Genomic DNA, 26,944 nt, shown 5'->3' on the forward strand with positions numbered 1-26,944 from the left:
ATAAGATCACCCCTTAGCCTTCTACGCTTCAGAGAAAAACGTCCTAGTCTAAGCAGCCTCTCCTTATAACTCAAACCATCAAGTCCGGGTAGCATCCTAGTAAATCTTTTCTGCACTCTTTCTAGTTTAATAATATACTTTCTATAATAGGGTGACCAGAACTGTACACAGTATTCCAAGTGTGGCCTTACCAACATCTTGTACAACTTCAACAAGACGTCCCAATTCCTGTATTCAGTGTTTTGTCCGATGAAACCAAGCATGCTGAATGCCTTCTTCACCACTCTGTCCACCTGTGACTCCACTTTCAAGGAGCTATGAACATGCACCCCTAGATCTCTTTGTTCTGTAACTCTCCTCAACGCCCTGCCATTAACTGAGTAAGTCCTGCCCTGGTTCAATCTACCAAAATGCATTACCTAGCATTTATCTAAATGAAACTCCATTTGCCATTCGTCAGCCCACTAGCCCAATTGATCAAGATCCCGTTGCAACCCTAGATAACCTTCTTCACTGTCCACTATGCCACCAATCTTGCCTACTAAATTCTCATCCAAATCATTAATATAAATGACAAATAACAGCGAACTCAGCACCGATCCCTGAGGCACACCGCTGGTCACAGGCCTCCAGTTTGAAAAACAACCCTCTACAACCACCCTCTGTCTTCTGTCATCAAGCCAATTGTGTATCAAATTGGCTACCTCACCCCTGGATCCCATGAGATTTAACCTTCTGCAACAATCTACTATGCGGTACCTTGTCAAAGGCCTTGCTAAAGTCCATGTAGACAACATTGACTGCACTGCCCTCATCTACCTTCTTGGTTACCCCTTCAAAAAACTCAATCAGCATATTAGCAATTAAAATTTGGCAGCTAGCACAAAAGGAGACAACAAGCTTTTATATAACACCTTGAATTCAGCAAAACAGTCCAAGGCATTTCACCAGAGGTTCCATCAGAATTTGAGCCACAGAAGGAGATATTAGAAGAGATGACCAAAAGTTCCAGCAAAGAGGTAGGTTTTAAAGATTATTTTAAAAGGCTGAGAGAGAGTTAAAGAGATGGAGAACTAAGACTAGTCTAAGCAGCTGAAGGCACCCTCGCCAATGCTATATCGATTAAAATATGGGCTGTGCAAGAGGCCAGAATTGGAGTGCAATGAACATGGAGGGTTGTAGGAGCTTAGAAAGATAGGAGGAGGATAAGGCCATGGGGAATTTGAAGGCAGGGATGAGAATTTCAAAATTGAGATGTTGCTGGAGTGAAGTCTAGTGGTTATCCCTCAAGCAAAAGGCTGATGGGTGAATGCCAAGTTATGGACACCAGAGATTTTGGGTGAGCACAGGTTTACATTGGATCAAAGGTTGGAACCTGGGCACGAGAGTATAGGAGCACTTGAGTCCAGAGTTAACAAAGGCATGAAACACTAAAATAACAAAATTGCATTACAAAGAACAAAGAACAAAGAAAATTATAGCACAGAAACAGGCCCTTCGGCCCTCCAAGCCTGCAGCGACCATGCTGCCCAACTGAAGTAAAGCCCCTTACCCTTCCGGGGACCATATCTCTCTATTCCCATCCTATTCATGTATTTGTTAAAAACTCACTATCGTATCTGCTTCCACTACCTCCTCCGGCAGCGAGTTCCAGGCACCCACCACCCTCTATGTAAAAAACGTGCCTCGTACATCTCCTTTAAACCTTGCCCCTCGCACCTTAAATCTATGCCCCCTAGTAATTGACTCTTCCACCCTGGGAAAAAGCTTCTGACTATCCACCCTGTCCATGCCTCTCATAATCTTATAGATGAGATTAGCCAGATTAAAACAAACACTCAACAAGTGACTTGAGGGAGGGACGGAGATTGACTCTATTATGCTAAAGGAGGAGACAGTTTTGTTGGTGGATCATATATGAGGATCATATTACTGAAGATGCCATAAGGTCATAACATCAGAGTTTTACAGCACAAAAAGAGGCCTTTCAGCCCATTGTATCTGAGCCAGCCATGTAAGCACCTATCTATTCTTGTCCCATTTTCTAGCATTTGATCCATAGCTTTATATGCGATGACATTTCAATTAAATATTGTGAGGGTACCCGCCTCTACCACGCTTTCAGCTAGTGTGACAATATTGCGCCTTTAAGAGCGAAAACCAACAGCGCGGGTTCAATTCCCGTACTGGCTGAAGTTATTCATGAAGGCCTCACCTTCTCATCCTTGCCTGAGGTGTGGTGATCATCAGGTTAAATCATCACCAGTCACAGCCTATCTGGGACAATGGTGACCTTGTGTTTACCTTATTACTGAGCAACATGAATAAGGTGCCATAATTCAAGAAACAGTAACATTCAGAAACACACTGACGCAGAGAAAGATTTTATGAGCTGGTGATTCACACTTGTGCGAACTGAGTGTCTGGGTGTACAGTTTTGAATGCTTATGATGAAAGCAAATGCAATGTCCATTCTGTACGTAAGAAAACCCACAAACCTCAATCAGATGAACAGACAGTTTATCTGTTTATGGCAATACTGGTTGAGTGAAAAAGCTTTGTCATGACAATTGGAGATCTCCCTGGACTGAAATATTAGCTGAAACCTTGAGTTCAAACTCATGGAATAAGTACAACCACTGACCTTGAAGTGAAGGAGCCACAATCAAGCCAAACGCCTACATAGTAATTCCTTGGAGAGATAGCATAGAACAAATCACAGTTCAACATTCACAGCATCCATTGATGACTGGGTCATTTTGGTGGATCTTTGAAATAAGCAGCCCAAAACCCATCTAAACTGGCAGGCACTTCATTAGTCAACACAAATCAGGGTTTTATGACATGAATGGTATGCTTTGTCTGTATAGCGCACAAGAAACAATACTTTTCACTGTATCCCAATATATGTGACAATAATAAATCAAATCAAATCAATAGGACTCCAGAGCAATTTTCCGATATCCACCTGGAGTATAAAAATTGATAAAGGGCTCTTGATTTGATTTATTGTCACATGTATTGGTGTACAGTGAAAAGTATTGTTTCTTGTGTGCTATACAGGCAAAACATACCTTTCATAAAGTATATAGGGGCGATGGGAAAGGAGAGAGTGCAGAATGTAGTGTTGCAGTTACAGGTAGGGTGAAAAGAAAGATCAGCTTAATATATAATAGGACCCGTTCAAAAGTCTGATGACAGCAGGGAAGAAGCTGTTCATGAATCTGTTGGTTTGTGTTTTCAGACTTTTGTATTTTTTTTCCCGATGGAAGAAGGTGGAAGAGAGAATGTTTGAAATGCGTGGGGTCCTTCATTATGCTGGCTGCTTTCCTGAGGCATCAGGAAGTGTAGACAGAGTCAATGGATAGGAGGCTGGTTTGCGTCACTGGCCAGCAATGTATGTGCTCCACCTACCTGATGTCTACCAAGAGAGAAAATTAGCTTCAGTGACTCATTTTTTGGGGGGATGACAGGAGGGTTAGTGCCATTTTACATGAGCTGCAACATAATCATACCACCAACGATCAGTAGATGTCAGTGTCCTTCTGTTTATGTTGACATTTTTTAAAGGGGGACTACATAGGAATGCTGTTACAAAACAGAACTCGCTGCTATAGGAATAATCTTGAAAAAGATACACATTGTAAGCAAATCTGTGTTTGGATCAATGCTGCCAAGAGAACATTTTAACTATAACCTCTGTTTGTCCTGCAAAACCTAACTCAACCTAATGGACCTCAGTAAGAGATCACCTCCAGTGATTTGGGTGAAGTTACACATGACACAGCTGATAGCCAGTAGCAAAAGACCCAGCTTGTGAGCAATGCAAAATGTGGTTTAAAAACTCTTTGTTTCTCAAAAGAAAATAAAACTGCAATTTCCAGACTTGAAGCAGAACGTATAGAATCTTTATGAAAGAATCCATTTGGCCCATCGAGTCTGCACCGACTCTCCCAAAGAACATCCCATTCGGGTCTTCCCCTCCATCCTATCCCTGTAATCCTGCACATTTACCATGGCCAATCCACCTAACATACACATCTTTGAACACGAAGGGGCAATTTAGCATCTCCAATCCACCTAACAGGCACATCTTTTGACTGTGGGAGGAAACTGGAGCACCTGGAGGAAACCCATGCAGACATGAGAAGAACATAAAACTCCACACAGGTAGTCATCCAAAACCGGAATTGAACTCGGGTCCCAGGTGCTGTGAGGCAGTAGTGCTAACCACTGTGCCACCATATCCTTCAAGCTAAACTAGTAACTTCAGATTCTAAGATAAAGCAACTGATTAGTTTGAGGCATAACAACATCCCAAGCAAATGTTAAATTCTGAATCTACTGTCTGTGCAGTGGGAATTTCTTCCATATTGTAAATTTACAAGGTACGCCCTTTGCAGCTTTCAAACAAAACGGAGTGATTACAAGTCCGTTGCCCTGATTATAAAAACATTTTCTTCCCTATCATTACCACAGGAAGTAGTTGATGCCAAAACACTGAATGTATTCAAGAGGCGGCTGGATATAGCACTTTGGGGTGAACGAGATCAAAGGTTATGTGGAGAAAGCAGGATTAGACTATTGAGTTGGACGATCAGCCATGATTGTGATGAATGGTGTAGCAGGCTCGAAGGCCCTAATGGCCTCCTCCTGCTCCTATCTTCTATGTTTCTATGAAATAATTTGATCAGAAAAGCTCCCCGTCAGCTAGTCCATATATAATGGCACATTTTAATGAATGGGAAATTTTTATGAGACTTTGACCCACAATCTTCTGAACCAAAGGTACTATCAATCAAGTTAAATAGTCGCATTCACTACAGAATATACTTTGGAAATAGAAAAAGATTAGATCAATGGTGGGCAGCTTGCAGCTTGGGGGGCCACACGTGGTCCATTTGGGTCCTGAGTGCGGCCTACGAGACATTATGTTGACTGTTGCCCATATGCAGGGTTGCCACATTGCACTGATTTCCATCAGCATAGTTTTTTCCTACTGGTGTGACTGAAGCAATACGCACATAAAGCAAGGGTGACTGTGAGAGCCATGCACACTCTCTGTGCCCAACGTGTAAATATTACTTGTGTTTTTACTAATTGAAGTTTATGACAGTTCTATTCTATATATATATTATATAAATTTAAAAAAAATATTATATATATATGATATATATAGAATATAGATATTCTATCTATATATCTGTATATATATATATTTTAAGCATTATCTATAACTCATTCTGAAATATTGGGTGTGTGTATTAAATGTATTTAATCTTATTCATGGGCTCAGGGTTAGTGAACAAGCCTGGTTTCAGTCTTGCATTCTACTGAGGTGAAGGAGGGCCACTCATGTAGCCACTCACTAGCCTAGGTTGCCCATCACTGGATTAGATAGTTAAAAAAATTGTAACCATCATAAATTTTGACTGGAGAGAAACAGGGAAGAATAGATCAGCTAGCCTAAAATCAGTAGTAGGTAAAATGCAAGAACCTATGACCATATTCAACTTGAAAAATTAACTGATTTTCTCTCCACAGATGCAGCCAGACCAGCACTTCCTGTTTTAATTTCAAACCTCCAGCATCTGCAGTACTTATTTTTTAATATTGAAAATCTCCCTCACCAAGACACCCGCATTGAACAACATAAGATCCGTCACTACGATCAAGTCAACATAAATTTATGAAAGAGGAAGTGTTGGATAAATCTGTTGCAATTTTGTTTTTAGAGGATGCATCTAAAGATAGATATAGGGAACCAGTGGATAAAACATTTGGGTTTCCAAAATTCATTGCTGAGATGCCACACAAGGCTCATGGGATGGTGCCAACATATTAGTATGAACCTATCCTCAATCCATGCTAAGTGTCATTATATACCAAGGTCCCTGGTGTTGCAAAGGATGGGTCCTGGCGATGTTGCCATGGAATGTTCCATTCAGTTGAAAATCGCTGTACCATTGTACCTTGTAGAAATGTTTGTGCAGAAAAATTCGATTGACCACAGGTCCCTAAGGCAGTAGTTGCACATAATGACCTTGGGAAACTATGATGATGGATTATTAGATGGTTCCCTGAGCAGACTGTCAGCCATTTTCAGAATAGTTCATTAAAGTTAATTTATTAGTCACAGTTAGCTTACATTAACACTGCAATGAAGTTACTGTGAAAATCCCCTAGTTGCCACACTCCGGCGCTTATTTGGGTACACTGAGGGAGAATTTAGCATGGCCAATGCACCTAACCAACATGTCTTTCGGACTGTGGGAGGAAACCCACGCAGACATGGGGAGAACATGCAAACTCCACACAGACAGTGAACCAAGCCGGGAATCGAACCTGGGATCCTGGTGCTGTGAGGCAGCAGTGCTAACCATGTGCCATTCATTGCCATTACTTTCAAACAAGCAACAAGAGGTAGCATGACTGGTAATGAGAAGGGCCCTCCCCGTATACCCAGTCTCTCTGCCTCTGCACGCTGACTTTAACTGCAATGGAGAAAAAGAGACCATCGCACACCTACCGTTGCAAAGATTTGGATGGAATGCAGAACTCTACAGGCCAAGGATGCACTCCTAGAAAAACATCAACTGCTGGAGGACCATCAACTCAGTGACCTCTTTGCATTTTCTGGTCTTCCAGTGCAAAGAGATGTTGATAACTGAGTATTGCAGACTGATATATTCCAAGGGCCATGACTACGTAGTGAGGGACACACTAAAGCCCAAGGCAGCTGCCGCAAAAGGTTCAATGAGGAAAAGCCACTACGGTCCTCTCGTCATAGTATGGCAAGGGGCAGGAACCAGTGTAAAATTTTTGGACTGTATGCAGCCGAGTACGCTTGACATGGAATGCAAATGACACTAAATATAACCTGTATGAGGAAATATGTTGAGGCACCTCATGCATTGATAGAAACAAACAACCTGTATTGCACTTTATATGATGCCAAATTTGAACAGTTTATTCATAAAATTTCTAAAGGTACTTTACATAAGGTACGTTTTGGGTGAAAATAAAGAGGATGCTTTTGAATGGTGAGAAATGCTTACATCGAGGGACCTGGGAATCCTTGTACATGAATATTAACAAATTAACATGCAGGCAAAGCAAGCAATTAGGACAGCAAATGATATATTAGCTTGTGTTACAAAAGCATTGCAAGGACAAAGAAGCCTTACTACAATTATTTAGGCCATTGGTGAGGTCACACCTGAAATAGTGTGTGCAGTTTTAGTCTCCTTACCGAAGGACATAGCCAGGGATCATGTCAGCCAGAGAGAGCACCATCAAGTGCATTAGATTGGTTCCTGGGATGAGAGTTTGTTGAACAAAGAGGGATTGAATATTCAAGGCCTATATTCCATGTTGTTTAGAATGAGAGGAGGTCTAACTAAAATTCTTAAGGGGTTTGACAAGGTGAATTGAGATAAGGGGTGGAGTTTTCCAGCTGCGCACACCCCTAAACTGGAAATTCACACCCCCAGTCAACGGACCTTTAGATGGTACGTCAAAATTTCAGTCCCGCCTACTACAATTCCCACATCGGGATGGGATGGAAATTTCTGGCAATATTTCTCCTGGTTGGGGAATCTATGACATGGTGTCAGCCTCAGAATAAAAAGTTAGCCATTTAGGACTGAGATGAGGAGACATTTCTCTACTCCAAAGTGCTGGATGCTCAATTGCTGACCAACCTGAATAAGCGTTCTCCAAGGCGGCCTTCACGACACACGACAGCGCAGAGTTGCTGAGCAGAAACTGATAGCCAAGTTCCGCACACATGAGGACGGCCTAAACCGGGATGTTGGATTTATGTCACATTATCAGTAACCCCCACAGCTTGCCTCCTGGACTTACAGAATTTCACTAGCTGTTCTGTCTGGAGACAATACACATCTCTTTAACCTGTGTTGAATGCTCCCTCCACCCACATTGTCTGTACATTTGAGACCTGGCTGGCTGTAGAGATTTGCATTCTAATCAGTATTCTGTAATTTGATTTCTGTGTCTGTTTGCACTGTTTGAGAACAGATATCCACTCCATCTGACGAAGGAGCTGTGCTCCAAAAGCTTATGGTATTTGCTACCAAATAAACCTGTTGGACTTTAACCTGGTGTTGTGAGACTTCTTACTGTGCTTTTAAAGCACCAGGGCTTATGGGGATAGTGCAGGAAGGTGGAGTTGATATAGAAGATTAGACATGATTTCATTGAATGGCAGATCAGGTTCAAATGATTACTGCTCCCATCTCTGATGTTCTTACAATAACTGCACATTTTGGATATTTTCTTAGTATTTTATTGAGTCTTTGTGTACATATTTTGGTACTTGGACAGAATTTCAAATACAGCAATAATTCATGCCACAAAATTATTTGACTGCATGATGTTACAATAGACCCCAAATCATACATTTACCTTAAATATCAACCATATACATAACATTTTTAAATTATGCAGCTTTCACCATTATTCCAAAATTCACAAATGAGAATTTGACAATGTGTTTCAATATAAAGATTGTGGGACAAAGGAATTCAGTTTATCCATGAGTATGTACAACATAATGGCCACTTGCTGTTTAAATCTCCTGCTATCGTGGTGTGATTGATTTATGTTTAATCGACGAATTCTTTTTCTAGAACAGCACAACTTTTAAATCAGGATATTGATATTTTAACATATACATATCTGTGTAATATGATTATGTACTGCCATCCTCCATTACATAGTTTTGTCTTTAGTGTTTAGAAAAGCATTCACAGAATTTCTGTTTTCATTTCTGAGAAAAATCATTAAGGCTAATTTCTGGATGAAAATATTACCATAGACCTTTTCCAAATTAGTCTGTTCTGTGCATAGTGTAATATAAATATTGAAGATTATGTTGCATATTTTGCTACAATTGGCACTTACCTTTTGGTGATCAGAGAAACCCTATAGATATCACAATACTATTCTGACCTGCAGCTCAAGGCTTTTAAAAATAAATACTGTACCATGAAACTCACATTTCAATTTCAGGGTGAAAAGTCAGTTAAAAACCAGAAACTTGTATTAGGAAAAATTAGATATTATGATTTTTATCAAATGATGCATATTCCACCTAATTCCAATTTTCCAAATGTCATGGTTGATATAACATTGCATAATCAGCTTACTACAGAAGCTTAAGTTAGCTTCCCTTCCCTCACTTAAAATATAAGAGATGTTTCTAAAGAGTAAACAGGATCATTCTATGCCCCTTTGGGCTATGGAGAGTAGCAGGTTTTGGGGCAATGGTCACTATGAAAGCATAGCAAATGTAGACTTTGCTAACAAGGTGGGCTGCAGTGTGACGCGTGACAAATAGTGTGTTTGAGCAGACAGCTGAATGCTGAAGCTTTAATGCCGATTTATTGGATATTTCTTTACCCAAGGAACATTGTGGTTAACTGTCAGTTAAGAGAACTTCAGAAGTCATTGGTTTCCATTGAGAGGTCAGAGCCCACAAGTGTCAGCCCTGTCATTAATCAGAGGCCAGCAATCTATCAGTCTTGATGGTGGCTCCATGAGATTCGAGTCATCTTGTCAACCATCATTTTATGCCCCAAAGCACTCTTCAACCATGAATTATTTCTGAAGTGTATTAACTGTAGGGGGCAAATTCAGCACCAAATTTTGTAGAGAGCAAATTCTCTCAAATCATATTTTGGGTTGGCAGGTCTTAAGTGGAGTACACAGTGATCAGTAATAGGAGCTTACAATCTATAATCAATGATTTGGATGAAGGGATAAAATGTATAATTGCTGATGAGCAGGAAATTAAGTTGTGAAGAAGACATAAGCAGTCTGCAAAGGGATATAGATAGGTTAAACGAGTGAGCAAAAATTTGGCAGATAGCATATATGGGAAAATGTGAACATGTCCATTTTGGCACGAAGAATAGAAAAGCAGCATATTATCTAACTGGAGAGATTGCACAACTCTGAGGTACAGAGGGATCTGGGTGCCCAAGTACTTGAATCACAAAAAGGTACAGCAAATGATTAGGATGTCAGATGGAATGTTGTCATTTATTGCAAAAGAAAGGAATGCAAAAGTCGGGATGTTTTGTTAGTTGTCTAGGATGTTGGCAAGACCAAATCTAGAGCACTGTGCGCAGCGTTGGTCCATTTTCTTTGTTCATGGAATGACAGCATTACTAGCTGGAGAGTATTTATTGCCCATTCCCAAATGGTGGTGGTGAGCTGCCTTCTTAAACTGCTGCAGTCCATTTAAGAAAGGACACAATTACATTAGTTTAAAGAAGGTTCTTTCAATTATTCCTCGGATGAGGGGGGCTATCTTATGAGGAAAGGATAGACAGGTTGGGCCTTTATCGATTGAAATTTAGATGAATGAATGAGTGTTGATCTTATTGAAACGTACAATATCCTGAGGGGACTTGACAATGGATGCTGAGAGGATATTTCCCCTTGTGGGAGAGACTACAAAGAGGGGACATTTCAAAAATGAGGGGTCTCTCATTTGAGAGATGGGGAGAAATTGTTCTTTAGGGTTGAGGCTCTGGAAATCTCTTCCTCCAAGACAGCAGTGGAGGCAAGGGTCATTGAATATTTTTATAGCAAAGGGTAGATAAAGGAGGCAAAGGATAAGGGGTCGGCTAGAAAGTAGAGTTGGAGGCCACAAACCCAGATCAGCCATAATCTATCAAAAGGCTGAGGGGTTGAATGGCCAACTCATGCCCCTAATTTGTAAATATTAAATGAGATACATAGTCGTTTAATCTGTTTTTGATGATATTGGCTGGGGACAAATGTTTGTTCAAACATTAGATTTTAAACAAAGCTAAACAGGCAGCTAGTTGAAGGCCCAATATCATGTTTCAACCAAAAATACAGCATCCCCTTATTATGTCACTGAAGTGAAAATTTAGATTATATATCATGTCCTAAAGTGAGAAAAATATCAACTTAAATCAGAAAACCATAGATGTTCAAACAGTAGGAGGTCACCAGAAGACCTCAACAGTAATGAGCTTGAGAAAGTGTAAACTAAATCCAAAGACCAGATTGAGCCGAAATGCAGCAGAACAAGACGATACCTCCTTCTAGTGCCAGGTGGATAGGAAGGTAGGGCTTGACACCAGATTAAGGCTGCATTCACACTTTACTTGTGTTGGTGCAAAGGGAAACAACTTTAATTGTCCAAAGATGTGCAGGTTAAGTGCATTGGCCATGCTAAATTGCCCTGTAGTGTCCCGGAATGGGTAGGTTAGAGGGATTAGCAGGGTAAATTTGTGGGGTTACAGGGATAGGGCCTAGGTGGGATTTTTGTTGGCGCAGACGTGATGGGCTGAATGGCCTCCTTCTGCATTGCGGGGATTCTATAATTTCCAGATGATAACACATTGGTAAGCATGGTTAACAAGAGGAGGACTGCACCAAATTGCAAGGATGTCAACAAACTTGTATAATGTCCATAAAATGGCAAATTAATTTAAGTGTGAATTGGTGCATTTTGGTACATGGAATAGGGAGACCACATTTCAGCTCAATCTGGCTCTTGGGGTTTAGTTTACACTTTCTCAAGCTCATACCCGTTGAGGTCTTCTGGTGATCTCCTACTGCTTGAACATCTGTGGTTTTCTGAATTAAGTGCTTGGAAAATAAGAATCTAAATGGACCCAAGGCACAAAGAGATCTGAGTGTACAGATGCACAAATCAGTAAAAGTAGTAATGAAAACAAAGCATCTAGATTCATTTCTAGATGAATAGAATTCAAAAGCAGAGAAGCTATGTTGAACTGTATAGAACCTTGGTTTGATTACACCAACAGTCTGGTCTCCAAATTAGAAAATTGGAGTTCTAGAAAATACTTTGAAAGGATTTACAAGGATAGAATTGAGGGGACATAATTATGAAGAAAGATTGACCATTTTACTGCAGAAAAGGGAAAACCATCAAGTGATTTGAAATTATGATGGATTCACTGGGGTAGGAGTAGAAAGAATTTCTATAGAAGTTTGTCGGGTAGTCCAAAACTAAGGTACATTTATATACTGATGAATTTGGAGAATTGAACTTTTGGTTTAACATGAAAAACCAGGATAAGTTATGAATTGTCTACTCTTATTGTCTCAAAGTTTCCTATGCTTTGAAAAAAAATTGAATTTTCCAATAATGTTGAACTAAGCAATATAAATAGCACAAGAGACTGTTTGTGCTGCGGGAAAAAAACCTCAGACTTTGCTATTACCAATACTTATTTTTAAAAAAACATCAAAGTGTGACAGCCAGATTCCATTTCTGACTTGGTCAGTTTTTTCTTTGGAAAAGACAAAAAAATTCTTGTCAGAGTAGTTGTTGTTTCAATGCTAAACATCAAAATTGTTTTCATTTGCTTAGATTTTTAACAAATGAAAATCAAATTAATACACAGGATCCAAGTTACCAAATATGCAAGATTAAAAACAGAATTCCTTCTTTCCACTATTAATGCGACAAGAAAATAACTTGGAATTGTGCACAGAAATGGACATATTTCTTTTGATTCTTAAAATTTCTTTCAAAACAAGAGTTAGAGCTTACAAAGGAATTTTCACATCAATATTACATAAAACATTTTCATTCCTCAGTTCTAATTTGGGGTGTACCCTAAATGTTCCAGAGGAATGAAACATTTGATTGCTAAACAACTATGTTAGCACATGACATTGCACATTAATCACAGAATCCCTACAATGCAGAAGGAGGCTATTTGGCCCATTGAACCTGTACCAACAACAATCCCACCCAGGCCCTATCCCTGTAACCTCGTGTATTTACCCTGCTAATCCCGCTGACACTAAGGCAATTTAACATGGCCAATCCACCTAACCTGCACATCTTTGGACTGTGGGAGGAAACCAGAGCACCCGGAGGAAACCCACGCAGACATAGGGAGAACATACAAACTCCATACGGTCACCCGAGGCCGGAATTGAACCCAGGTCCCTGGCGCTGTGAGACAGCAGTGCTAACCACTGTGCCACACCTCTTAAACCTTCCTCTTAACTTCTAGTATGGATTCTTTGAGGCATAGAGCTTATGCATGAACTGCACATGTCCAAATTCAATTGACACTATTTTGAATGACCTCACAAATGTAGTGGTTAATTGATTACACTTCATGATTAAGACATGTATGGATGCATATGAATTTGTGAAAAATGGGATTTTAGAAAGAAAAAGTATCAATATTTTTCTTCCAATAGGTATGGTTTATATTCTGCGTACCAGAAAGCAATATTGGCCACAGGCTGTATTCAACATTAGACAGAATAACTTCTCAGAGTATACAGCTAGGAAAGGAGTGAGGAAAAGCAGTCAAAAGAAAATGGAATTCCTAATACATATATCAGAACATCCCAATCGCACTAAACATTACACCATAACTGAATATATTATATATGTATAAATTGTAGATAAATCTATATTTAATATTTGTAACCAAAACATTTTAGATAATTGCCTAATAGCATCCATTAAGTTATAGTTGAATCTTGCTGATCCTCCAGAAATATCAGCATCTGAAAGAAAATAACATTCCCCTGACCAAAACATAGGACACACATAGTAGTCTGTACAGGTCATACCCATTGCTCAGCAAGTACAAAACTATTATGCATGACAGAAACACAGATATATCGTTAAACACAATTGGGACACAAGCTACACAACTTGGATGATACTCCAATGCACAATGCCATGGAGTGGCAGATGTGTGCAGCAATTCACTACGTTACGTTATTCAAGCCGAACGATAAAGCTTGAGACTTAAAGCCATGTTCCACCCACCCTGAACTGCTCTCTCATTCTTTCAAAACAATTTTGCACAGGCCCAAAGGATGGTAACTGTCCATCTTCATTGGTCAAAACTGGTGGGTGTACAATGAAAAGAAGGCAAAAATTAAAAGATAAAATGAAATTCAAAAGTTAGAGAGTAAAATACTTGCTATCTAACTTACTAATAACGTGCTCTAGAACCACAAGGTTCTCTAACATAGGGGGCCTCATTAAAACCAATGTGAGTTTGTACCGATAATTATGGAGTTAAATTGTAGATCAGCCTGGGACGCATTGAATGACAGGACAGGCTCAAGGAGCTAATTGGCTTACTTCACTTTTCAGCCAGGCTCCAAAACTGATGACCTGGCTTACTGTAGTAGAAATTACTCTGACTAGCTGATGATCAGAAATTATGACAAAGATCGAGTATTCATAAAAAAACGAGGGGAACAAAAACCCAACAACTCCCTAGTGTTCCTTTTATAGAAAGCAGATTTAAACCATCTACCTGTAACAAATACAGTAGTAGCAATATACAGTAGTGTGCACTTCTCGTGAATGTCACATTTTCTTCCTGTAACATGATTCATATAATATATTGCTGAAAACACTATTGTTAGAAGACAGTACATCCTATGTCTCAACGTGAGCTATGCTACCTGTCATATTTTATAAATATTAAAATCCAGTCTTAAAACTTTTATAGTCACTTATAATCTTGATTTAAAATACAATTGTAACTGACCTCTTTTGGGGGGGTAGGGGGGGTGTGGAAATGATCCAGTCATCAATTAGACATACCTCAAACTTTCAGTTAAGGTTGTGATATTCAAAATAAGAGTAGCATAGATTTAATTTGAAATTGATCTGAACATTCAAATCAATCTTTGTTAGGACAAAATAGAACATCTTGAATAAAATATATACAATCAGGAAACACTAAAAAGCATCTTTGATATTTTTTAACTGTCGAACCGCAGTGTCGACTGGAAGGTTGAAGTGCAGGTTGCTAAGCTGGCTGAGTATGTTGAGTGTACTCTCAAACCCAGTAGAAGCCATATAGCTCCACGGCTGGTAGTGACTCTGGATAAGTGTCCCTGACTTACAAATCAGGTTCACCCAGGAAACCAAACGCTGCTCGTTCAACGCCATGCATATTAAGGCCTTAAATTCTGAATCCGCACTGCGCTTGTAACGGTCATGTTCGATGAGCACAGTGTGGACTGCGGAAAGTAAACTTTGTTTTGGAGTTACAACGCCACTTCCAGTCACTGGCAAGGCAAAGGATTGAGAGAGCTTGCGAGCAGGAGACTCTACAAAAGCTCTACCATTTCTGGTATTATAGTACTTCACAAAAAGTTGCCAGGGATGCATGGTTTGCGGAGAGGTTGTGAACGAAGGAAGGAGGCACGCAATTGGAGCTAGGACCAAACTCATTCCTTGAGAGGAGGCATACAGACCATGGCCCATCAGGTCTCTGAGAGCTATTGACAACTCTTTTCGTACAGTGGTTATAAGTTCATTCTTCCCAAGACAAATGTCACGGCTGCTGACCACATGCTTGTCAGCCTGTTGATGACTCAATGCCAACTGCTTTACTTTACCTACAGCACCCTCTAGTTTCAGTAGCAGTGGACTGTAGTCCTTGTCTGTTTCATTAGGCTGCCACAGTCCACGTGGGATCTGACCAGCAGCACATCCAAATTGACTGACAGCAAATATCTGCAATATTGCCAGTGCTCTGCGCACAAGGTTTAACCCAGTCTCTCTCATCTTTCTGGTTGTTTCTTGATCCACTGTAAAACAACAAAAAAGTCGGTAAAAAAATATACATTTCTAACAACAGAAAAAAAATACTTGCACATATGTGTCTCCTCTTGTCATATTAACTCAGTCTCAAAATTAATTACCACCGAAGGACAGTGACAATCAGAACAGTCTTTTGCTCTACTGCAGGTATACGGTAATCACACATGACTTATGGGTCTCAGGGGTAACCTTAAGAGTTTCGAGAGTTGATGCTTTGTAAAGATGAAAATGTTTACTGAATTTTAATTGTCACAAGCATTAGACCGTACTTCCAACATCAAGTTAATTAAATGAGAAGTGGTTATTTTTATCCACACAAACATTGGAGGAAAGAAGAAAAATGTACACTAATATAGAGTTAGATGATAGTTTCTTTGGCAATAATGTACTGACAGAGGGTAGATTACTCAATCATAGTTGAGTGGCACAGATTTTCTCTAGTTAGGACAAAAGGCCAACAATTAACACTTTAGATAAAGTTGCACTGATTACACCTAACGTTTTAGGGATATCATGGAATGTCCGCTTTACAACTTAAAGACTCTGGACAATGACCATGAAAAGATAACTTATCTTTAGTACAAGAGCCCCTCACACCCAGAAATAAAATGCATCAGAAAAATTAGACCTCACCATGATGGCTTCCACCTGAGAATTTTGTACTTGATGCTTTAGACTCATTCATTCCATGCACAGTGCATGTACACCTTCCATTCTGAGGCTGTGGAGGGCTTCCAACCTCATCTGTGTAATGAAAGCACAAACGTAAAGACCACATTACTTCGGCAAAATTCTTAGGGAGCCACTTCAGTAAAGTTTTTGGGCCTTTTCGAGCATTCCACTCGAGGGATTGAAAGAAAAATAATACATGAACAGGATTCATATTGATTTAAGGTCAGAATCAAAGTTCCATGTCACCTATCACTTACGACCTTTGAGACCCAGTCATAAAAAGGCTTCTGGCAGCTAGTGTTGTTTAACCTAGAAAAGAGCATCATAGTATTCCCCCTCCCAATCCCACCGAGTTAAACAAACAGCAATATAAAATGCTGAACAGCGTCTTTATCTGGTCAAAAGATTATAGATTCTGATAATGCTGATACAGCCTTTATCATTTCTGGGGGAAAGGAAACAAGTATAGGCATTTCACAATTGAAATTTCTCTGGCTGGTTGCATTTTTGTTGCTTGGTTTTGGTTGGCACACACGACCCTTCATTTATCAAATTGCACAAGGGACACTGGAGATTTTATTTTTGAGTGGTGGTGGGTTGGGTGAAGGTAGTAAGGATTGACGTTCCCTGACAGACACCAATTCATCAAAAAAAATTAAGTTGCAAAACTTTTAAATATATATATATATATATATTTTTAAAAATTGATCAAAAGATCAATTAACCTACGAGTGCAATAAACACCAGTGGCTATTTAGAGCAACACAATAGTTCTACATACCCTGGAGAAAGTTGATGAACATTTCGAGGTCACAAATCTGCGTTTTAAGCTGCTCTACCAGCTGTTCCTTCACTCTTGCTGGATTCACAATTTGGGCAATTGCCGCATCGACACGCTGTCTGAGCTCTTCTGGTGACAAATTGCTAAAGTCTTCATTTAGATTCACATCTAGCTTCTTAATCAATTCATCAATGATTACCTTAAAAAAAAGAGACACTCATCAATGCACATTTTTTCTGCACCTTCCCATCATATTTCTGGGCCCCATGAATAACTTCCAATTAGGAGGGCATGCAAATGTTTTGTTTCCAGATAGAGTTCTGTCCATCACAAAGTTTAGACAGTATCTGATTATCACAGCACCTGTGGGCAGGGACAAGTGGTCTGGCTCTCTTTTATCCTTCCACTGCAAAATATACCTGACATGTGGAAAATTGTGGCTGCAAGCTGGCACCTTGCCAGAATAGAGCCCAACATCATATGTTAGCCCCAGACTCAGTGACATTACTCTTGAAAGAAATATCAGAAACCTATGGTTCAAACTCCATTACAGAGATAAGTTCCTAATCTAGGTTTGCACTTTTGTGCAGTACTGAGGGAACGCTGCACCATCAGATGCGATTTTACAACCTAGGTTCTATATGCTTGTCAGATGGATGTAAAAGATTCCTCAGCACTACTTGACAAGGAACAGTGGCATTCTTCTCATGTCTTAAATTTACCCCCTACTCAATATCAGTAAAACAGATAATCTGGTGGCACAGTGGCTAGCACTGCTACTTCACAGCGCCAGGGACCCAGATTCAATTCCAGCCTCGGGTCACTGTCTGTGTGGAGTTTGCACATTCTCCCAGTGTCTGCGTGGGTTTCCTTCGGATGTTCCGGTTTCTTCCCACAGTCCAAAGACGTGCGGGTTAGGTTGATTGGCCATGCTAAATTGACCCTAGTGTCAGGGGGATTAGCAGGGTAAATATGAGCGGGGTTACAGGAATAGGGCCTTGGTGGGATTGTGGTCAGTGCAGACTCGATGGGCTGAATGGCCTCCTTCTGCACTGTAGAGATTCTGTGATTGTTCATTTCAGTTTGTAATTCGTGTGCAAATTGGCTGCTATACTTCCTACATTAAAACAACGACTATGCTTCAAAAGTACTTCATTAGCTGTGAAGTGCTGTGAACATCCTTAAGTGAAAGGCATTAGATAAATACAGATCTTTTTCTAAACCGATGTTATTTAGGAACATAGACTCAGGTAGATCATTCAGCTCCCCAAAGCTAGTACGTTATTCAATTAGATCATTATTGATTTGTATCTCAAATCTGTTTATCCATTTTGATACCATAACTGTGTATACAAAAAGTCTATCAATCTCAGTTTTGAAATTTTAAGTTGATCTGGCTGTAACAGCTTTTTTTTGGAGGAGATAGTTCCAGAGTTTAACTAGTTTAGCTAGTTGAAACACATCAACTACCCTTTGTACTATTCATTGGTTAACTTGATACTTAGGCAGGTCCAAGTCTAAACACTTTGTGGCGGTTGAAAACTTTGTAGTTATTATTGGTTGATTATGCCTCTAGATTAAATTGATCATCAATGAAATGAGAAAACGTCTGCTGTACACAATGGCTTTCAATTGCACTTGGTTACAATCCTTACCCGCTGGCGTTCTAGGACTATTGACTGGGGGAGGGATTCATAGCTGCCCTCCTGGTAAGCAAATGTCTCCAAGTCATCCAGCTGTGTCTTTAACTGTATAATCAACTCCCTCTGTTTCTGCCGTTGGGCCTCCAGTCGTTCAAGTTTCTCCCTTTCACTCTGAGAAGCAAAGAAAGAAAAATCAAGCTGACCCCTTCAGTGAGTTTTCAAATATACAAGAAGAAAATACGCGTAATAATTGCAGACTCCATCTAAACTGACCAAGCGTTGGGAAAACTGCAGGCTTACTCTTCATAAACAAGTTTATTTATTAGTCACAAGTAGGCTTAGTAACAGACACTGCAATGAAGTTACTGTGAAAATCCCCTAGTACATATTCACTCAGATTGCACAGAAACCAAAGAAACTGTGTGAAAATATATCTTTTCACAAAGTAACAGGGAATCTGAATACTGACACAGAACTAGATTAAACGAACCAAGCTGGAAAATGCTGAATTAAAGTTAACAAAACACAAGACATGCAGCTACATACCACAGGGAAACTTAATAAATGCAAACTATTGGAACAGGTAAAAGTAATAATCTAAAGCAATAATAAGAATGCTGAAGAATGAACTGATCAATGAATTCCTTTTGTTCAGCTTCTACTTTTGACAGTGCGTCATACTCTATCTGGTACCTTTCGAGTTGCATTTTCTTATCAGCTATTAAAGCTGAAGTGCATGATTTGTGATAACAGATCTGCTGCACTTAATTCTTTCAATGCTGAATATTTTGGTAGTTTTAAAAATATTGATTATAGTTTTTGCCTTAGCATTAACAAAAATATCCCAATTTTGCCATTTTCAAATATGGAATATAGCAAGCTAGAAATAATGGACAAGGCTGCTAAGTCTAACCCCTGTTCAATTTAGCCCTCTCCGTGATCCTCTCCAATTCCATGCTGGGACAAATCCGCTCTGTTCCAATTCTATACTAGCATAGTTGTCACTTTCCCTGATTCAACTTCATGCTGGCACACAACTGCTCTTCTTCCTTCACTCTCCCAATCACTGGTGCTTTGATCCTCCATGAATTAACTAATCCATCTTCTCATTACTTCCACAAATTATTTTTACACCTGCTTCTACAGGCATTGGCAAATTAACGCCGCCTGACTCCACTGATGACTTCAATCACTGGTACATTTGCCTCCAGCACATGGCACCAAATTCATTCACATCCCTGTACCCAGCTGGTTGAGACCCATCATGAGTACACACATCAGACACCAAAGTAGGAGCATGCCCCAACAACCACACACCCAATAGGCAGCACCTGTCTGCAGAACTGCATTTCCTATCCATGCTAACTGCAAACCCCAACAGTGCCAGCCACCGAGGTATCGGCAAGATGTACATGCTCCCATCCCAACTGAAGCCACCTTGGTCCCAAGTTCAGTCACCCCCACTGCAGTCTGTAACATAACACTAATGGATCCGGCTGTATCCTCCTTCACATTTTGAAATAGAACAATTAATGTGCACTGCTCCTAATATCAATCTGACAGATTGTTTCAGACAAAAAACCTGTTGCTGAAAACAAGCCTGCAGAATGTAGCAGGGAAGGAGTTCCACAGTTTTGAGGCCTCAAAAGAACAAAAGTGAAATAAAATTAACTTTAAAAAAAACTAACCATGCTCATTCATGCAGGCAAATTCAGATTTACAGCTGTGCGTTTTTAAGGCATACAAAGAACAGACATGGAAATTATATTTTTCATAGTTCCTGAAGCATTCACATCGACTATTTATGAATCAATGTCGGTTCATTCAAATTCTCAGTTAATTCCGTCTTTTCGGTACTAAGTTTCCACCTTGCTGTTATTATTAATGGCCTGGAATTTACGGTCAGTGACAAAGCAAGAGTACTTGCTGTTGACCTCAAATAATGCCTTGCTGAGAGATCTGGTAATCTTGGTGGCAAGAACATGACCTTTCTTGCCATGGAGTGGATTACCATGTTCCATAATGGAAATTCTCAGTGTGATGTGATGGTGGTACAATCAAGCTGCCCCAACAGCCATTCTCACAGAGGGCCAACTAGGAAATGAAAAGCACTAAAATTAAAATGATTCTCTAAAAAAATTTACAAACAGCAAAATAAAATTTGGGACATACAAATGGAGTGAAGGTAGATGCTGAAATATATATATCTATTAAACCTTTTTAAAATTAGTTTTAAAAAGTCTGTAATTTATAGGTCAAATAAAACATTCCACAAGTAGAAAATTACTTTTTTCAGTGCCAGATATGTTGTTCAGCAATAGTTATTACTCAACTGGCCGTTAAAATCCTGTTACACCTGATTGCACAGGGAACAGAAAAGAGGAAGCTCTCATCAATCACCAACCAATTTCAAAATGATGGCTGGCTCGGAAATAGGGGTCCACAGCTGCACAGTTGATATGGTGAGGACTTCCCTCTTTCACACCCAAACGCAGACAGCTCATTGTCAAAAAGCTCTGCATAATCCCAGCCCACATTAATTAATTCAAATGACTGGATGTTCCATTTGCAATGCAAAAAATGACCCAACTATCAGTGATCTATGTTCACAACATTTTCATTTGCTATGCAAAAAAATAAACAATTAGTGAATATAAAAACTTACCAAACCTTCCTGTAAGTTAGGCAGGATTGTTAAAAGAAAACAGAATATTAGAATCATTTGATATATTACAATTACTTAATTTCTTCCAAACTTCAGCTGTTTTTTTAGTTAATAATCTCAGCGTTAACCTGCTTGTTTGAATTTTACATTCTAGTTTATTATTGAACTATGGGCTACATGGGTAAGATGATTGATATTGGAAATTGTAAAGCTACACATCACAATTTTGTGACAGGCCCAATACAAAACATCATAATCATTTATAAAATTAACATGTAAAAATGAAAATTTTGTAGATCTGTCATTTTTCTGAGATTATATTTGGATGCTACCCTGAATGTCACATGCATAATGCATTGCAATAATTTCACTAAAGTAGGCAGGGTGGGCAGCTCTTGGTATTGAGCATGAGTAATGGAAAAATCAATCATTCGTCTTCTTTAGAAATGAGTGAAAAGAACACAATATCCCTGTTTGGAGGGGGATGGGGAAAATGCTCAGCCAGCAACACAGAAAATAAACTTGTTGATATTCTTCAGGACTTGTTGTTTAAATGTTAAATATCAAGCATACTCCTGAAACATCAAAACCTACTTTTTCTTTTTAGTGATGCCAACCGATTGTGTGTATTTACAGCAACAGCAATATTTTTAATATTTGATTTGCGATTACAATTAAGAAATTTACTTGCACAATGGATATATACATTCAAAGTACATTATCTGCCAAGTTTAATACTCTAACATAATATTGAAAAGATTAATTTTGATTACGTTATTGATATTTTATATATTCTAAACTAGGGTCTAACTATTCAGTAAAGCATGGTACGGTATAGGACACTAACCTGGGGAATTCCTGCAGTTATGTGTTAGGATGGAGACGATTGGCCTCCAACAACCACAATCCACTTCCTTTGGTTGGAGTTGTACTTAGCACAAAGGAAGAATGCTACGGTTGCTGGAGGTCAATCATTTCAGTCCCAGGACATTGTTGCAAGAGATCCTCAGGGTAGTGTGCTAGGCCCAACCATTTTCAGCTGCTTCATCAATGACATTGCCTCCATCATAATATCAGAAGTGGGGATGTTTGCTGAGGCCTGAAGTGTTGTGTACTTATTGTGACTCCTCAGATACCAAAGCAGCCCAAGTCTATATGGAAAAAGAAATGGACAACATTCAGGCCTGGGCTGATAAGTAGCAAGCAACATTCACACCACACATGTGCCAGGCAATAACTAATAAGAGAAAATCTAACCATCTTCCCTTGACACTTAGTGGCATTGTCATCACTGAATCCCAGTAATCAACATCCTGAAGGTTACCATTTACCAGAAACGAAACTTGATCAGTGTTATAAACACCGTGTATACAACATCAGGTCTGAGGCTGAGAATTCTGCGGCGAGTAACTCACTTTCTGACTTCCCAAAGCCTGTCCACCATCTACAAGGCACAAGTGAGGAGTGCGATGAAATACTCTCCACTTGCTGGAGGAGTGCAGCTCTGACAACAATCAAGAAAGCAGACACCATCCAGGACAAAGCAGCCTGCTTGATTGGCACCCCATCCACCACCTTAAACATTTGCTGCCTCCACCACTTATGCACAAGAGACACTGCAGCAACTCACTAAGCCTCCTTTGACAGCACCTTCCAAACCCACAAACCCTACCACCTAGGACAAGAGCAGCACCTGCATCAGACCACCACCAACTGCAAGTTCTCCTCCAAGTCACACAACATTACAACCGATGGAACTACAATTGCCGTTTCTTTACTGTTACTAGTCAAAATCTTGGAACTCCCTTCCTAACAACACTGGGTGTTTATCCTATGCCAGTTGGACTGTGGCATAAGGGACAGGCAACAAAAGCTGGCCTAGCCAGCGCCTACATCCAATGAAATATAAAAAATATCCTTCAGAATTCCAATTGTGTAGCTTCATATCCAGTTTAAGTATTTTGGAAAAACGTTTAATTACTCAGTAAAAAGGACTGTGCGTGTCAAAGGCAATTTAGGTTTATTTATGATCATCTAATGCAATGTCTCAATTCTGTGCATCTTTCTTCGAAAATTTCAACATTCAAAAACTGTAGAGGTAGCATCCAGATTCTTTCAAATTTGAAATACAGTACATCTGTACAAATGCTGTAGGAATAATCCCAAGTGCTGTCAATGTGCTGAATTTACACAATACAGTCTTGAAGTAGGACAATTACTTAACAGCTGTTCAGTATGCAAGAAATATGTTCTGCAATTGTTCACTATTTACATTAATAACCTGGAGGAAGGAACAAAATGTAAGATTTCCAAATTTGACGATGATACAAAGATAGGTGGAAGGGCAGGTTGTAATGAGATTATGATTCTGCAATGGGACATAGATAGATTGGGTGACTCGGCAAAAGCCAGGCAAATAGAGCTTAATGTGGGGAATTATGAGGTCACGCACTTTGGTAGGAGGAATCAAAAGGCAGATTATCTAAATGGAGAGAGACTGCAGGTCAGTGATGTACAGAGGGACTTGGGTGTTTTAGTGCAGGAATCACAAAAAGCTAACAAGCAGGACCAACAAGTAGTTAAGGCGGCAATCAGCACTTTGGCTTTAATTGCAAAGGGCTTAGAATTTAAAAATAGGGAGCTCTTTTTGCAATTGTATAGGGAGCTGGAGAGGCCTCACCTGGAATACTGCTTACAGTTTTGGTCCGCTTTCCTTAAAAAAGGATATAGTAACATTGGAGGCAGTCCAAAGGAGATTCACCAGGCTAATTCCTGGAATGAGAGGGTTGTCCTATTGAGAGAGACTAAATAGCCTGGGTCTGTATTCCTTGGAGTTTAGAAGAGTGAGGGGTGACCTTATTCAAATATTTAACATCCTGAGGATGCTTGACAGGGTAGATGGTGAGATATTTTCACTAGTGGGAGTCTCAAACAAGAGGACATAGCTACAAGATAAAGGGCTGGTCATTTAAAACTGAGGTGCACAGAATTTCTTTCTCGCAGAGGGTGGTTAATCTCTGGAATTCCCTGCCCCAAAGGGTAGTGGAGGCTGGATCATTAGAAGTAAAGTGGAGGTGGATAAATATTTGATAGTTCAAGGAATAGAAACGATGGGGAAATGGCATGGAAAAAGAGTTGAGGCTGGCACAGATCAATCATGATCATATTGAATGATGGGACAGGCTTGGAGTGCCTAGCTCACCACTCCTGCTTCTATTTCTTATGTTGTATCAACACTTCTTAAAAATTGCTGTTGACTATTCAAGGGCTCACTAGACTATTAACCAAACTGTATCTCAGATTTCTAAGGGATCAATTCAGAACCACTCAACATATTCGAGTTCAACCAGGATCCTAATCATGGCCAAGTTGCTTCCCTTTATGGAGAAACTGTTCATATGACTTGAAAGTATTGATTATTTTTAAAGTTGCCAGCAGAGTTATCCGTCAACCTTTCAGCTGGGGAACAGTATTATTGCACTTGGGTAACCCAATGAGGAGAGAAAAATAATAGTGAAAATAACATGTGCTTTCCAATAGAATTATTATATTTTAGATGCAACAATTTTCATAAATTCCTGTAACTTACTCAGAGCTACAAGTAGTCTTGTGAATAACAGCAGAAATTCTGCTAAATTAATTAATTATACCAGACAAAATTATTTTGGGCAAATGCCTAAAATAAATGTGTGCTGCAGTATTTTTACAATGCCTTTGACATGTGGACAATAAAATTAAGTTAGGTGACAATTACAATAGATTAGTAGACTTTTCCATACACTAGTAAAGTGCATCTAATTATACAGAACCACTTTTGATGTACAAGTGATGACGACAGTAATTTTATACATGGAACTGGTGATGGGTAATAGAATAATTAGTTGACTACAAAACTTTATATCGGGCCATTCCAATACACTGAGCCCATATCATATTACCAGATTAAATTTATGTAGTCGGGTCATGTCTCTGGAGTTCAGTCCACTACAATGGCCAGCAGGTATGCGATACAGATTAAAATCTCCACAGTCGAGTTAGGAAGGAGCTGGCAGTGATGGCTAACAAAAGTAATTCAAAATGAATTGTGCATTTGATTACAGCAAGATTTCAATTATGAATGTGCAATTAGAAGGTCAACATGACAGATTTGGGCATTTTCAGTGCACTTATTCTCAAATTACAATTTAGCAAGGAGTGGCTGGGGAGTATGGAACATATTCTCGACACAGATGAGTGGAGGAGCACCCAGCAAGACACCTCAGATTTGTCATTGGTTTGCTGTACATCATGCTATAGAGAACTTTTTTAAAAAAAATTGTTCATGGGATGTGGGGATCACTGGCTGGGCCAGTATTCACTGCATACCCACGAGGGCATTTAAGAGTCAACCACATTGCTGTTGGTCTGGAGTCATTTCCTTCCCTAAAGTACATTAGTGAACCATTAGACCCTTAATTCCAGATTTTTATTGAATTCAAATTTCACTATTGACCGTGGTGGGATCCGAACCTGTGTCCCCAAAACAATCACCCTGGGTCTCTGGATTACTAATCCAGTGATAATACCACGACACCACCAGAAGTTATTCCAGAAGTTTTTTTGGAAACAAATGAGTTTTCAAAGATGTGCGGGTTAGGTGGATTGGCCATGCTAAATTGCCCCTTAGTTTCAAGGGGACTAGCTAGGGTAAAAAAAAATGCATGGGGTTATGGGGATAGATCCTGGCTAGGAGTGCGGTCGGTACAGACTCGATGGGCCTAATGGCCTTCTCCTACACTATCGGATTCTATGATCTCTGAGTTGCATTCAAATTGGAGCAGACGGTTTTAAAGTGGATCCTGTGGATCGGGCTGCTGTGGCAGGTTGAGTGGAGCAGGGTGTCCTGGGTTCATGGCCCTTACCGCAGTGTCCAACTGCTGCCCGTCCAGAGCCCGGGTCACGAAGGGCTGCGGGCAGCCCTTGAAGGCGAAGTCCTCCAACTCCTTCAGCAGCCGCTCCTTCTGGTCGCTCTGCGCGTTGACGATCTGCTTGAGGCGGAACTGGACCTGGGCGAAGTGCGAGGTGAGGGCGAGCAGCGACGAGTTGAGCAGCTCCTGCTCGCTCTCCAGCCGCTGCATCTTCTCCGCCATCAGCGCCGCCGGGACCGCCTGGGCCCGCTCCACCTCCACGGGGCTGGCCACCGCTCCCACCGGGGCCCAGCGCTCCCCGGCCAGCCGCTCGGAATCTGACAGGGACATATCATCCATGCTGTGCCGGTTGGGCCGTTTCCCCCCTCACCTGTCGCCCGCCGGCTTCAAAACATCCGGAGCCCGACCGCCATCTTGTGGGGACAACACACCTGGCGTTACGTCGTGACGTAGGCCCATGACGTCAGGCAATTGCGTCATCCGCATGACGTCACCGAGCAACCACCAGGTGAGTAAAGGTGTCAGACCATTTGGCCTCTCCCGGTTAAAAGCTATTCTTTAATAACCTTAAGCTACCTTCCCATTTAATATGCTACATGCCCCTGTCTACATCAACGGGGATGGACTTTTAAGATTTTAAAGTTT

At 40.2% G+C, this 26,944-nt stretch overlaps 1 protein-coding gene across 1 annotated transcript; it reads right to left on the bottom strand.

Moving 5' to 3' along the window:
* Positions 1 to 14,576: 14,576 nt before the first annotated feature.
* rundc1 (RUN domain containing 1) lies at positions 14,577 to 26,743 on the bottom strand. Its single transcript, XM_078223993.1, has 5 exons — positions 26,294 to 26,743; positions 18,740 to 18,898; positions 17,085 to 17,283; positions 16,265 to 16,375; positions 14,577 to 15,618 (listed from the first exon to the last, which is right to left on the bottom strand). Exons 1-5 carry the CDS (start codon positions 26,636 to 26,638, stop codon positions 14,762 to 14,764), a joined length of 1,671 nt encoding a protein of 556 aa, XP_078080119.1. The 5' UTR covers positions 26,639 to 26,743; the 3' UTR covers positions 14,577 to 14,761.
* Positions 26,744 to 26,944: the final 201 nt, after the last annotated feature.

The sequence above is a fragment of the Mustelus asterias genome, chromosome 11 (assembly GCF_964213995.1).
Source record: "Mustelus asterias chromosome 11, sMusAst1.hap1.1, whole genome shotgun sequence".
NCBI classification, from domain to species: Eukaryota; Metazoa; Chordata; class Chondrichthyes; order Carcharhiniformes; family Triakidae; genus Mustelus; species Mustelus asterias.